Genomic DNA, 14013 nt, shown 5'->3' with positions numbered 1-14013 from the left:
AGTGGACAGCATTGGACGAGCGGGGGTTTGCGACCATGCGCATAAGTGGTCGGATCACGTGATACAACTGGCAAACGTGCCTCGCCAGCTTTCCAGGCATGTGTAGCTGGTTTTACCGAGATCTCTACGTACCTTCGGCAAATAAACCAGGGAATGGAGCCGCTTGTTTCCCAACTCCGGTCTCGATTTTGGGTTCAAAAGCGAGCCAACACAATGACAACTTTTGTCGCCCATATTCTGGGCTCTGCATTACGAACGCAACGAATTGCTCATGGAAGCGACTGTCGTCAATCTTTCAAGCGCGCCAATGGCGCCTAGATCGCTGGATTCACTTCCAGCGGAGTTGCTCCTACAAATTGCTGGCTATTTGACAGCACCACTCCACGAACTTGAGCGTATATTTGATCATTTCCATGGCTCGGGCCCGTTGGGATGGGAACGGGCAGCGGCCACCGATGAGGAGATTGCCGCCTTCAGATGCTATGCCCGGCTCAACTCGCTTGTGCGTGTGTGCCGCAAGACGTACGATGTTTTGAACCCGAATTTGTACCGACTTGCACTCCAATGGATGGACTTTTTGCTATCTGCACCATGCGTATCGATCGGTGATTTCGTCAGCATGGGCGAGCTTGGTATCAGAATCCTCGACAAATTTATCAACGCAGGTCTCGTAGGTGATCTGCGTCGAAATGTATCGTCATACCACGACCGCTCCACTCTACCCGACATGGAAACTTTCGAAATCGAGGCAAGGTTTTTCCCGAGCTATGTCAGCGTCAAGGCCTTTCCGGGCCGGCATAGGTCTGTCCCAGTGCGCCCTACATCAAAATTCACCAGCTGCTGGGAGAAGAAGCGATGTCTGAGGCCCAGCAAGGCGATCATACCCGAAGATTACATTTACTTTGAGCCCAGCGGCAGGTTGAGGCAACGTTGGGAGCCGCATCAAATACGCCTTCTGGAAGTGGCAGATAACTTCCTCTGCCAAAAACATCAAGATTCCTACGGAGGCAGACCGAAGACTGACGTCGACGAATACGAATCTTACAATATGGCTATATATTATGCTCGTTCCATCCGCGGCTTTAGAAGCCCGCTACACGTTGCCGCATCCTTGGGTAACCTGGAGGCGATGAAGCGGTTACTCGATGTCGGGTTCGATCCGAACGCCTTAGCAGAAGGGCACTGCCAATGCACAGACCTGAAACCCTGGTCTGCTGGCTTACCACAATACAGTGTAGTGCCAGATCCGGAAACAAGGCTGCCAAGGTGGACCCCTTTGCATACTGCCATCTGCCACGGAGAGTTCGAGGCTGCCAAAATGCTCATCTCTTACGGCTCGGATGTTTACCGAATCTTGAAACACAGCGGACAGGGCCCCACCATCTCGGCCTTTCATGCTGCGGCAGGATTTGGAGACGTCAAGTTGCTGGACCACCTCGCAGACTCGGGTTTCTGCAGCGACCCTGAGGTGCTCGTTCGAACGGATCGCGTTGGCCTCACACCTCTGCATTGGGCTATCATCAACGGCCACCTTGACACATCCGCCGCCTGGCTTCTCGCACACGGTGTGGATATCGATACACCCGCGATGAAAACTAACGGGAGGACCGGCATGGATTGTTCAGTACTGGCACTAACTTTGCGATATGAGTGCTTTTACGAGGCTTGCAGACTTATTGACATGGGTGCCTCCGTCACTCAGATCGCAACTTGCGATGTACCCTCTTCGCTACACCAGGCGTGTCGTCGAATGCGCGTTTACGGGGCAGCTCGGTTCGGTGAAAAGCCGAGTTCTCAGCCTCTGGTAGACTCCCAGCATCGCACCCGAGTCCCCGACCCCTCCGAACAGGCCCGGGTGGACACCGTCAAGAAGCTGATTGACAAGGGCTGCAAAGTCGACTGCCGAGACCCGCTAACTGGCCTAACCACAGTCGGCTTAGCCACTCAAAACTGCCTCCCCCAAACCGTGGCCTACCTTCTGGCAGCTGGGGCCTCGATTGACGCTAATGGCGTTTGGGAAGCATTTGAAGAGGCCGAACATTTCACCTCGCCTGACGGGTCCGGCCTGGCGACTCTACTTGTCATTGTGGACCATCTCAGAGCTGAAGATGCTTCTTTTCCGGACAAGGTACTTTACTGGCTGCTGAGCACTAAGCCCCCAAGGATCTGGGGAAACCGGGAAACCTGTCGCGAAGCAATTAGATGGATCGTTGCCAAAGGCGCCAATCCCCACCGGCTGCAGTTGCCTGGCGAGACCATCGAGTTCAACAAGCTTTACCTACTGGCTGCATCCGTCGACTTCAACTCGGCCGAAATCCTTTCACGCAGTCAAATGGGTCTACCTGTAAATGACTTTGAGGAATTAATCCAATCTCTGTCTTTGACAGGCACGGGGCATGAAGGGAGAGCCGCTTTGATATGTGCCCTTGACCTTAGCAGCCATCCATGGAAAGAAATGAAACCGCCAACCCTCGTCAAATGTCTCGGCTCCCTCATTGACGGGTGGAGTTCGGAACGACTAGCTTTCACGTCAGGCCAGACGTTGCTTCGCTTCCTCGACTATGCTGAAGACTGGATCGGTTCCCTAGAGCCTGGCCAACTGGCACAATTGCTTCAATCTGCAATCTGCAGGTTACATATGGTAATGTGTACTAAGGGTTCCGAGAGATACCTGGTGCCTGACACGGCGGTCATTCACAGGCTTGTGCACCTAATTTGCAGGACTGGTGTAATGGCGTCAAATGGCCAGCAGGAGTTGGCGAGCAACGATGAAGTTGACGTCGACGATGACGATGACGATGGCGATGACGATGACTATGACGAGTTTAAAGAATGTCCCAAGACCTGCCCCACCGGCTTCTTCAATGAGCTCTCGGGAGGAATTTGCTGCAACAATGATTTATGGACATACGACGAACTCGCTCCCATTTATTGCACGCTCATACAACACGGCGCCGAAGTATTCGGGACTTGCGGGTATCATGGATTGGACGAGTGGGGAGAGGAGCAAATACAAATACACACAGTAATAACGGCAGGATGCTACAAAACCTTGCATTCCATTTTGTGGGCGTCGCCTGACCTGCTGCAACGGCATGGCGAATTTGGACGGCGACTCCTCCACTACACCGCAATAAAGCTGGCCGTACTTCTCGACGAAAAGCCACGCACGCAGAGCGACGCCGGCGACATACAACTGGCAAACTCTTACTTGAGGATCATGTGCTTGTTGATCCAGCACGGGGCAGACCCGGCGGAGTGCGACGACGAGGGCAAGGTCCCGCTGGAGTTCATTCTGGTCGCAGCCTTGAGGAGGCCTCAGAATCTGATTTTCGGGGCGCACCATGACGGCCAAGTCGTGGCAAGAAGGGTGCTCCCCATTGCCGTGCGGCTTCTGTGGCACCCGTCGCTCGCGGAGCACGTCATTCCGGCTGACGACTGGGACTACGAGCCTGGAGGTGATCCCGAATACGATGACGATATGGATGTGGAGCTCTCGTATTTTGATGACCATGACCCAGAGAACAACTGGAAGGCCGTGTGGGACATGACTGTAGCGGAGTGTCTGCAAGTTTTGCTCTCGGGGACTGTCGATGAAATGGAATTTCGGCCTGCTCGGCTCTGGAGGGTGGAGCAGAAAAGTGCGGACGAGTCGAGGAGGATCATGGCCGGCAGTCTGAGAAAGACTGTCCGGGTGTGGGAGGATGAGGCCGGAAGCCTCAAGGTTGAGATGCTGCCGATGGAATGGGCTGGAGCGGATGTCAAGGCTAGCGGTGGTGACGATGATGGCGAAGTGTCAGACGGTAGTAGCAGTAGCTGTTTGAGTAAGGGAAGCAACAGCTTTTAGGCGGGTTTCTTTTCTGCCATGATCTACAACTAGAACTAATATCTAGCTCGTAGCAGCAAAACAACCATGTACAAAAATATAGGATACTTCTTGTACCATGTGTCCATGGTTGCGCTTGCGAATCGATTGGCGCCGAGATGACCACCCGAATTGGTTCGTTTCGCTCGGTCTCTCTCAATGCAAAGTTGACAGGGTGGGAAGGGATCTGCGACCGTCCTTACGTTCAGCAAGGTCACGGGATGTAATTTGCGAATTTGTTCACCGCTACAGGCAGTTGTTTACCTAGACTAGGTAGGTACCTAGGTAGATACCTACCTACATTGGCAAGTCTGGGGCCTAAGGACATGCCCAAAAGTTGCCTCAATCGGCCAAGAGAACCAGCGGAACTGAGCCAGCAGGACTGGCTCGTTTTGGCATCACGTACGCGACAAATCGCCGACAGAGGCACGTGTCGTCAATCCCTCCGGGGCCCGACGTTCAATGGCGATCACATCGCTGGACACACTCCCGGTGGAGCTGCTAATGCACATTGCCGGCTATGTAGCCACACCACTTTTTGAGCTCAAGTCCAATCGCCGCAAATCATAGCCAGTTACATGGTGGCGCGCCGATTTTTTGACAAGTCGAACGCCCTCAACGCCTTTGACCTACTCACTTGTGTGCCGCACAACATACAACACCGTAAATCCTTGCCTGTACCAGTCTGCCGCGCGATGGAAGGATTTGAGCATGCCCGAATCGGCTGTACCGATTCGGTGAGCTGGTCTGCCATGGTGAGCTAGGTCTCAAGGTCATCGACAAGCTCATCGACGCAAGGCCTGGTCGGCAATCTTGGATCCGGCCGACGAGAAATCGCCGAATCAACTGATCGGGAAATCGAAACTTTTAACTGCCAAACCCGGCATCAACCATCCCGAGGCAGCGCTCGACTGGGCTGGTCGATACCGACCTGTCTCGGTCCGCCCCGTGAACCAACGGATCCGTCGCTGGACAAAGAAGACAGGCGTGCCCCAAAGCGCCCCAAAAGCAGTCCTCCCCAAGGACCACCTTTATTTTCGCCCTAATGGCAGTTTGTAGTCGCCGTGGCAATTGCACCAGCTGAGCTTATTGGAACTGTTGGATAATTTCAACCTTGCAAACTACGACGGCCCGATCCAGGATTGTTCTGATGTAGCAGACGGTGACGACTCGGATTCCGAACACCCCAGCTGCAATTTCATGTTCCGAAGCCCTTTGCATGTCGCCGCATCTCTGGGAAATTTGGAAGCACTGAAACGATTTCTCGACGTCGGCTTTAACCCGAACGCCTTGTCAAATGGACATTGGTTCCATATGGCGGCAGGATTTGGAGACATGAGACTTTTAGACCACCTCGATGCTGCGGGCTTTTGCAGCAACCTCGACCAGCTCTGTCAAGAGGATGAAGATGGCCTCACGCCTTTTTTAGGGCCGTGATAAATGGCCATCTGGACACAACGACGGCCTGGCTGCTAGAACATGGCGTTGACAAGGACGAGCCTACATCGAATGGGACGGCTCTAGAGTACGCCCTGCGCGAAGAGTTGTTTCACGAGGCTTGCAGGCTTATCGGAATGGGCGCCAGCGTATCTGAGACGGCAGAAAACTCACTTACATCCCAGTCTTCGCTACATCTCGCAGGCAATCGACCTCACCGCTGAGCGCGACGCGCCGAGAATATACGATATGGAAGGTCACCTGAAACCGTTACCTATCCCTTTTGAGGAGACTCGAATAAATACAGAGAAGCTGTTGCTTGCGAATGGATGCAAACTCGAGACGAAGAATAGTCAGGGCAGAGCGCCTTTGGAGTCGGCGCTAGACGATGGCCTTCCACGTAACACTGCCTATCTGCTGGATGCTGGAGCGTTGAGCAGTGGCGAAGATGTTTGGGAGACGCTCCGAGGCTCGTACCCCATCACTCTTTGCGATGGCTCCGGATTGGCTACTTTCGTTGCCCTTGTCAATCATCATAAAGAAAAAGACCCCTCCTTTGTGGTATCAGCGCTCTTTTGGCTTTTGGGTCAGGAACACGCTGTTAATTCAAACCGACAAATATTTGGCGAATTAATCCGATGGTTGGTGGCGAAGGAAGCCAACCCTCCACTGATGAATGAGACGGACTTTTGCAAAGCCTGTGTTGTAGCTGCATCTCGGGGATATGATATGGAATCTCTCGACATCTTCACACACAGTCAGCTTTGCCCACCTCCTCATGAGCTCGAACAACTAATCGACCCAACCTCGGTTAGACGGGATGAAAACTTGATGATGGCGTTTCTTGTCTCAACCGGCAGCCCTGGCAGGATCTATCACCGTCGGCCCTCTACAATTGCTTTTCTCTTCTCCTTGACGGATACGTTGCAGGAGACAAACTCGCGACTGAGGACTATGTTAGAGACTGGATTCCCTCAATCTCACTCGAAAGGTTGCGACACCTGCTTCGGTCTGTCTTGGGTATAGAGAACTATTTGCTGGTTCCTGTCAACCCCCGGGGCCTGGGCTTTTATACGGCTGTCAGGCACAGGCTAGTACAGGTTCTGTGCGAGGCTGGCGCTGGACGCTGGTACGTTCACGGGATCCAGCCCCGTACTATTATAAAACGGGTATAACATAAATTGCAAAACCTGCTTTGTATCTTTCCCTGTCGTCTGTACCCTCAGGCAGCATGGCTTTGATTTCGCGCAATCCTGCCATCAGGCGTCTTGTCCATGTCGTCACAGATGTGATTGAGCCATCAAACTACAAGATGCTCCACGCCATACTTTCAGCTTCGCCTGGATTGCCGGACTCGGCCATGTCAACCAAGCAGCTAGAGATCAGGGTCGAGATGCTACCGACGGAATGGGCTGGGGAGGCTGACCGTGGTGGGTGATGGTAACGGGGGTGGTGGAACGTAGGGGCGCCTTTTTGCTTGTGCTCTCTGCTATGCTATTTATCCCGGGCTGTTGCTGCTGCGCGTGGGCTTTCGGATTTTCTTTTTTGGGGGTTTTCTCTCTTTCGATTGGGAGGCCACGCGCAATGCCTTGTAAGCTTGCTGCCAGCACCAAATGAGACTGGTGGCATTCATAGATGGACGTGACTGATACATTACCGCGACACACTCTGCGTTTGTTTTTTGTTTTCTGAACAAGCCTCTTTTCTTATCGGTAATGTCTGATTGTCACGAATCGTACGAATAGAGCTCTTCTCTGTTGATTCTGCCCACTTGTTTCAAGACCTATACGCTTGCCCCTCTCGACCCATTCATTCACCACATGCCTTTCAGGAGCGCCATGGCCTGGACCCCAAAGCTCATTTGTTCCTTGGGACTAGTCATTGTTTCTGTGCGCCTACTACAGTAAACCACAGTATCCTTGGAGGTTGGACGTTAGCTGCACAACCCTAGAACCTGTCAATATTTCCCCAGTTGTGCCCTAAACTTTGCCTGGAGGTTTTGTAAACATGCAGCTTGAATGAGCGAGCATGTGGCAAATATGAATCATGGAGATGAGGCTGGCGCGGGCATGCATGGCGGCATTCATACACGGAGAAAAAAAAACCCTTAGCCAATTTGGACTACTTAGCTGTTCTAAAGGATTGTCTTTTGGGTGCATGCTTCAAAGGTTGATCCTTGCCTCTGGCTAGTCAGTGTATAGTGATCATCTACAGGTTTTCAATGCCGACCTGATGCATTACTGACAGCTACTAAAAATACAGCAAGCGCCGATCACCTTGTCAAACTTTGATGTGCATTACGAACTAACCAATGCGGAGATATGTCATGATAAAGGTTTCAGATAGGGTTTTTTTTTTTTTTTTTTGCCGGCGTGGCCAACTATTCATTGGTGGCACTTTTCCTTCTTTTTTTTCTTTTTTTTTTCTTCACCCTTTCCTCCTCTCTACTACCGCAATTTTCGTCGCACACCACTTTCGTTTAGCACTTTTAATTCGTTGCGCATAGCTTACAGTCACTCGTTCTATCTGCGCATTCACATTCGTTTTCTTCAACATTAAAAAAAAACAAAAAATCAAATTTTTCCTCTGGGCAGTCTTGGGCGCTCTGCCGCTAATCTCCGCCCTGCCGACCACGGAATACGATGTACCGGCCGCCGCCTCCCTAAACAGCCGCGACGTCAGCGACAGCCCCATGCTCACGGACGGAGATGCCGATCTGGCCGCGCCCTTCCTCCAGCGCGGCGGACTCGGCCCTGCCGTCGACCACCCCGTGCTCTCCACGCGCTCAAACGTTTTGAGCAAAGAGGCGGACCAAACACGCCTGTTCAAATTCCCCCTGGCGTCCGGCCCGCAGCTGACGGACGCCATGCGGCAGGTGCAGGAGGCTGCCGACGACAAGGCCGCGGCGGAGGGGAAGAGAAGTGCCGGCCGGGTGCTTGCGCATACCTTTGTGCCGGGCCAGCTGGGGTGGAGGACGATTGCTGAGGACCCGATGGTCAAGTCGGCCGTTGAGAGGAGGCAAGGTGCCGCTCCTGAGTGGGCCAAGGTGGAGAACTGGAATGGCAAGTACGCTGACCTGACAGTGTCGTTCAAGTAAATGGGGGTTTTTTTCTTTCTTTCTTTCTACTTTTACACGCAGTTCAAGCCCGTGGGGACGACTGCGTAGGCGTCGGTTCTGAATAAAGATGAGACAAGGAAGCCTGCGAGCACCTGACAATGCATTTCTCAGAAGAGTTTGAATGCGGAATGGTGCTGACCCTGCAAGTGAGGAGCCTGGACTTGCAGGAGATGAGACTACTTTGTACTTGATTGACACATGTATAAATAGAAAGTGCCGGTTGGTTCCAATCTACCTTGGTTAATTTCCCTTTTTAATTTATCATATAAAACCCATGGGCTACCCAATCTGGGTTCAGTCCGCAACCCGCGGACCCCCAAAACCCGCCAAAACGCCTATGGGCCGCCCCGAGCCCCCCGCGCAAAGCCCGTGGGTTGATGAGCCGGGCCGAGGTGTGTTTATTTTCGGGTTTTGGCAGGCCTTGCAGTAGTTTAACATCACCCAGTCTACACTCTATAATAATAAAGCCAGAGAGGCCTTGTTTAATATATTGTTGCCCGTGTTTTTGACTATCTGGAAGTCGGCCCAAGGCATTCCGCCACCCACCCACGGCGGCCCGAAAGGTTTATTTGAAAGCCCGCGGGCCAACAGCCCAAAAGCCCGCAATCTTTTCAACCGGGGGATTGGTATTTTATCACATTAAAATGAAATATGAAATTACAACCCCGACAACGTGTGACTAAGCCACAGGCCCGTGGGTTTAAATAGGTCCATGACTATAGGTCCTTGTGTGCCGCCGCATCGGGTCTTGGTATGGCTTAAAACTTGATTTCCGGTGCAGAGCCTTGTGGGGATGCAAGTGTAACGGAAAGTATGTAGTAGTAGTAGTAGTAGTAGTAGTATTATTTAACGCCGGGCTCGGCCCGGCTCATTAGCCGGCCGTTAGCAACCTCCCGAGGGGTATCTCGGCGCGCTTTCTATTTTCTCTATTTACACAGCGGAAAACAAGGGCATAGAAGCGAATCGAGCCTGACCGGGTTCGTGCCCGGTCCTGCTTACAGGTTTGTTCACTGACGCGACCCCGTGCCTTCAGGCGCACGGAGGATTCGTCTGACGGCAGTTGACGGCTCTTCATCGAGAGGGGCCTGTGTCCAAACAGCGGAGCTGTCGGTCGTTTGTAGCCATGGAGACGAAGTTCCCAACAAGTGTGGGCTCGACGGCACAGGCGGGTGGTTGTTGTCGATAGCCAGCCGGGTTATCCTTGCCACGGGTAAGCGGGGAGGAGGTGGAGGGAGCAGGATTCGAACCTACGTTACTCAAGTAACAGCCATGGCGCTTAACCACTGCGCCATTCCCCCCTAACGGAAAGTATGTAACTGTAGGTGAACGGGGGAGGGACCCATTTAGTGCTCGGAGGAACAGGCTGTAGCTGGCAGCGTTCGTTGAAACGAAATTCATGTTTGAAGCTGTTGTCATGCAGATATAACCTGTAGGGGGGGTTGCATTCGTCTCGGCCTAGCGATATTCGAGCACTTCCCTCCTGTTTATAATAGTCAACGCCGCATGCCTCAATCGGCTGCTCCTTGGAAAGACGCCAGCCCCCCGCTGCTAACACGGGAATGACCATGTTGGTGAAAGTAGCCGAAGCGACAAAGAATGTGAATTTCATGATGTACTGCGATCGGACAATATAGGGGATGGTTTGGTGATAGAATATAAAAAATAAAAGGTATTGAAAGTTACAGATTTTTAATAAACGAATCCCAAAATTTATGTTGGGACGTGAAGTGGTTTTTGTACTTGGTTTGTTTGGAAATGCTCTCTTTTTTGATAAAAAGTTAATGGATGGTAAAGAAATCCGGCCTTATTAACTATAATTTGTTAATAATAGAGTTAATGCAAAATTAGTCTTTTTTTGGGTTAAAAATAACAGGTCCGGGCCAGTATTAAAATAAAATGTACGTCTTAGTCGCTGCAATTTGGGCTTCAATGGACGTGTCCAGTGATTGGTGAATCCAGGGCTATAATTCCTGCCGCACGAAATACATCGTCTATCAAATTCGGGGTTTCAAGCCAGAATACTACATAGTATATTAAATTAAGTTAAATAAGGTTGTTGCTATGAAAAATGGGTAGCTGTGAAAATAGGAAAAGTAGCCGGGGTTAGAATCTGGCCAGTGTTGCACAAATCCACGTTGCCACATAATGCCAAAATTTAAAATATGCTTTTAACTAAATAGCAATAATTGTCAATTACTTAGTGAGTGTATATTTACTAATATTTATGGCATACAAACGTTTTTATTTATTTTATATATATAATATGGTCTCTTTACTATTACTTCTCCACTTAATCATACGTTTGGGTGAGACTGCTCTCGCGCGTGACGGTCCTTCTTCCCTATACAGGCGCGGAAAGCGCGACCAAACCTGTCCTTTTTTGCCCGTCTCCTGGCTTCCTTTTCGCAATCGGCCTTTTCTTGAGCCGCCACCTGAGCAAGCCTGGCAATTTCCATCGGCCGTGTTTCTTTTTCCCACTGCTTGTTTATGTCTGCGACAACCGCCGCTCCACGTTCGAACTGGGAGCGTGACATTTGGAGATCGCCATAGCCAAAGGGCTGCGGGGCCGTCGTCGAACCCCGCTTCTGCGGCCGCGACTGCCCGGCATCTTGCTCTCTCGATGTTTGCGCATCGCGCTGGTGTCCTGCGTAGGGGCCTCGGCGGAGGGACTCGCGCTGCTGATCCATCGTTCTGTGCATTGGGACCCGCCCTTGTGTCCGCCGCGGGTTTTGCCCAGCCGTCGGATTCGGCCTGTAGACACGCTCCCCGGTCGCTTCTTCTGGTTCCTTTGGTGGGATGGAGAATCGCTTCTGCGCGCGATGTCTGGCCTGGATGGCGAGACCCCCCACCAGGGCACGACCTCTTGACTTTCGTGCAATGTTGCCCGCCGTGAATCGTCCCCACACCAGCTGATCGGCAGGCGAGGCTTCTTGTTCTCGTCTCGGGGCCCCGGTGTTTATTGGGTTCGAATGTGCATCGTGTGTCGAGGCAGCTTTTGCTATTTGGCCAAGTCCCTCGTCCAATTGACTGTTGCTTAAAGAGTGCTGGTCTTGGCGACTATTATCTTTGTTGGGAGAGAAGGAAAGTGTTAGTTTTTATGTCTTCTTCACTAGGGACAGTTAATCTCCCAAAGACCTTGCTTATAGCTAGTCACGCTTTCGGAAAAGCATCTTGGACTGCAAAGAATGAAAATTTACCCTCAAACCTGCCAATACTTGCACGCGCCAAAATATTGGCATACTCAGGTTGAGCCGGAGCTGTGATAGCCGCGCGAGCGAGGGCGGCTACAACCAGGGGGAATATAAAATGCATTGTGATTAAAAGATATTTGATATCGGGTACTTGGAATTTGAAAACAGTGAATAAGATTTACAATTAAAAAATGCTTGTATACTGTCGTGCTAGTTGATTAAATGATCTTGCGCCTGGATAGCTGCAGAATCCATACATTGCACGGACATCAGCCAGCCTCTTTATTGTCAAGAACCGAAGGCGTGTGAAATACTTCAAGTCAGTGGTGCCGGGTTTATCCCGCAAGCGGGAGGCAGCCGGGCATTACCGTCAATGCAACATCCATGCATTGCCCTTGGGGGATTTGTCACGTTTGCTGATGATTCGGAGCTTTTGTTGCCAAAAGAGGGTACGGAGATTTCCTCAGTCTCTAACCCCTAGCAGTAAATTGCTAAAAAGATCAACGGTGGTCCAATTTAGCATTTTTTGATATACATCGCTCCTCATAATGATATGCAAATCCCGATCCGACAACTGGATATTCGTAGACCCACGCACGCCCTTGGCGATCTTTTCTCGGATAAAGTCGTGCGACTCGCAGCGGAGCGGCCGGCCTTGTCAACAGAAGCCCTGTCCAAGTGCAACTCAATGCCCTCGGAGTTCCAGTGCTCAAACGACCCCCTCCATGTCAGCCTTTTCGCCGCATTATCGCGTAAAGACATGTAGTGGTACCCGGAGTTGTCTGGATTCAGAGGGAAGCCCAGTTGTTGATGACGTGAGGAATGATGACCTTGTAGAAACATGTCTCCTACACCTTGGGGAGAGTTGTTGACAAGCTCCCTGGAATCGCAGCCTTGTCCTTGCTCTGCTCCAGTACATCATCTTGCCGACGAAGCGGATGTTGGTGAAGCGCTGCTTCCACACCACCCTCTCGCTATTCCACTTTAAACTCCAACTAGGGGCGTTTTGGCTATTTGATTCGAATTCCTTTGTAACAGGCTGAGGGGACAAATATTAGCAGGGAGGGTTCCACCCACGTATCATTGTGGGCTTGGGTCGTAGAAGCCATAGCTTTCGAAGCTCCGCTGTTCCGGGGCCGGGCAATCGACGAGGAGGTTTGTGGGTCTCGTGGACCATATAATCGTCAAAATACCTCTCATTATCATGGATGAACATGTGGGTTTCGGCGTAGACGCGCCGACGAGTGGAGAGCTGGGTCATGGGGAGAAAAAGGGCTTTGACCACTCCCCACACATGCCCTCGGGGAAAAGGCCCTGGAAGACCCGTGCGTGCCCCGATCCCGGTATTGTAGTGATTGACAATCTCCACATCTTCAACCGCCGCGGCCAGGTCGTCGGATAGGTCTTGATCGAGACTCCCCTCGTGGTCAAAGGAGGGGAGCCAGGCGTGGGAATGCCAACGGACTCTGCGGCTCCCCTACGCTGCGGTAATACGAAATCTCGGCGTGGAGGTCTTGTGGTTGCCTGTATGTCCGTCGGCAACCTGGCGAACCATGGGCACTTCCGCCGAGGGTCGATCACCCAAGAAGTTATGCGTTGCTCAGGGCTGAAGCATATCTGAAGACGCTTGGGTCGATGGAGCTGAATCAGCTTGTCGGCCCTTTGCAAGACGCACCAATCCGCCTGCCGCTCTACCCGTCTTACTCTTGTGAGCTGAGGGTATGAGGCGGGGGTAAAATTCAGTGCAGAGTAAAGTCTTCCAGACTAGCAGCGGCTGTACAGTCAAGCGTAGGGGCTACCTGTGACAATGCGGACCAGATAGGTCCCAGGACGAGGTTGGTGCCGCAGGCGGACGGAAACTTTGTTTTGTATACAGAAAGACATTTGCTTATTTGTTGTAGACTGTTCAGTCTAATTGAAACTCGGAGAGGCTCTCGTACTATGAGAGTTTGCAGTATTTTCATTATTATAAAAGCGAGGGTAATGCTCGAAGAATAGAACATGCAGCAAAGTAAAAAAATGAGATCAAAAGGCGAACAAGTAAAAAAGCGCACAGACTCTAGCATGCCCAATCATATGGGTGTTGTCCGAATCAACCTTTTAACGTGAAAATACAAAGACAAGCCTTATAATATAACTTTGGGGTGAACCTTGATGAAAACTGTGTAAGCTATTACAGTAGTCGTATTATGATACAAGATTATAAATTTATGAGTCGTGCTTTAGGCTGGGGCCTTGAAATATTCTGGCTTGGCGAGTCGCCAATCCGGCGATTCCGACGGATGCAGAATTACTAGACTCTGTTGCAACTTTGTCGTTATACTTACAGGCGATGGACCGCGCTTGGAGAACTAGGTGAACAAGCACAAGTGCTCATCGTATTATCTGGCATAGGCTTGATG

At 51.5% G+C, this 14013-nt stretch overlaps 7 protein-coding genes and 1 pseudogene across 8 annotated transcripts; 4 read left to right on the top strand and 4 right to left on the bottom strand.

Annotated features, from left to right (window-relative positions):
- Positions 1-307: 307 nt before the first annotated feature.
- Positions 308-3847, top strand: MGG_08533 (uncharacterized protein; the record flags this gene model as incomplete). Its single annotated transcript, XM_003715993.1, has 1 exon — positions 308-3847. The coding sequence occupies one exon, from the start codon at positions 308-310 to the stop codon at positions 3845-3847; it is 3540 nt and encodes a 1179-aa protein (XP_003716041.1).
- Positions 3848-5683: 1836 nt separating this feature from the next.
- Positions 5684-5839, bottom strand: MGG_17034 (uncharacterized protein; the record flags this gene model as incomplete). Its single annotated transcript, XM_003715992.1, has 1 exon — positions 5684-5839. The coding sequence occupies one exon, from the start codon at positions 5837-5839 to the stop codon at positions 5684-5686; it is 156 nt and encodes a 51-aa protein (XP_003716040.1).
- Positions 5840-6416: 577 nt separating this feature from the next.
- On the top strand, positions 6417-6976 carry MGG_15360 (uncharacterized protein). The gene has a single exon (XM_003715991.1). It carries the CDS (start codon positions 6534-6536, stop codon positions 6738-6740), a length of 207 nt encoding a protein of 68 aa, XP_003716039.1. The 5' UTR covers positions 6417-6533; the 3' UTR covers positions 6741-6976.
- A 1018-nt stretch (positions 6977-7994) lies between these two features.
- Positions 7995-8405, top strand: MGG_08532 (uncharacterized protein; the record flags this gene model as incomplete). The annotated part of the gene is made up of 1 exon (XM_003715990.1): positions 7995-8405. The coding sequence occupies one exon, from the start codon at positions 7995-7997 to the stop codon at positions 8397-8399; it is 405 nt and encodes a 134-aa protein (XP_003716038.1). The 3' UTR covers positions 8400-8405.
- A 289-nt stretch (positions 8406-8694) lies between these two features.
- MGG_17033 (uncharacterized protein) lies at positions 8695-9063 on the top strand (the record flags this gene model as incomplete). Its single annotated transcript, XM_003715989.1, has 2 exons — positions 8695-8812; positions 8888-9063. The coding sequence occupies 2 exons, from the start codon at positions 8695-8697 to the stop codon at positions 9061-9063; spliced, it is 294 nt and encodes a 97-aa protein (XP_003716037.1).
- A 583-nt stretch (positions 9064-9646) lies between these two features.
- MGG_20181 lies at positions 9647-9718 on the bottom strand (annotated as a pseudogene). Its single transcript has one exon. The product of its transcript is annotated as a tRNA-OTHER (tRNA).
- Positions 9719-10714: 996 nt separating this feature from the next.
- On the bottom strand, positions 10715-11732 carry MGG_08531 (uncharacterized protein; the record flags this gene model as incomplete). Its single annotated transcript, XM_003715988.1, has 2 exons — positions 10715-11477; positions 11662-11732. 2 exons carry the CDS (start codon positions 11730-11732, stop codon positions 10715-10717), a joined length of 834 nt encoding a protein of 277 aa, XP_003716036.1.
- Positions 11733-12081: 349 nt separating this feature from the next.
- MGG_15361 (uncharacterized protein) lies at positions 12082-12872 on the bottom strand (the record flags this gene model as incomplete). The annotated part of the gene is made up of 3 exons (XM_003715987.1): positions 12082-12102; positions 12206-12393; positions 12689-12872. 3 exons carry the CDS (start codon positions 12870-12872, stop codon positions 12082-12084), a joined length of 393 nt encoding a protein of 130 aa, XP_003716035.1.
- Positions 12873-14013: the final 1141 nt, after the last annotated feature.

Source organism: Pyricularia oryzae, chromosome 4 (assembly GCF_000002495.2).
Source record: "Pyricularia oryzae 70-15 chromosome 4, whole genome shotgun sequence".
NCBI lineage: Eukaryota > Fungi > Ascomycota > Sordariomycetes > Magnaporthales > Pyriculariaceae > Pyricularia > Pyricularia oryzae.
Note: the sequence above shows the minus strand (reverse complement) of the source record. Positions and strands in the feature narration are given on the sequence as shown.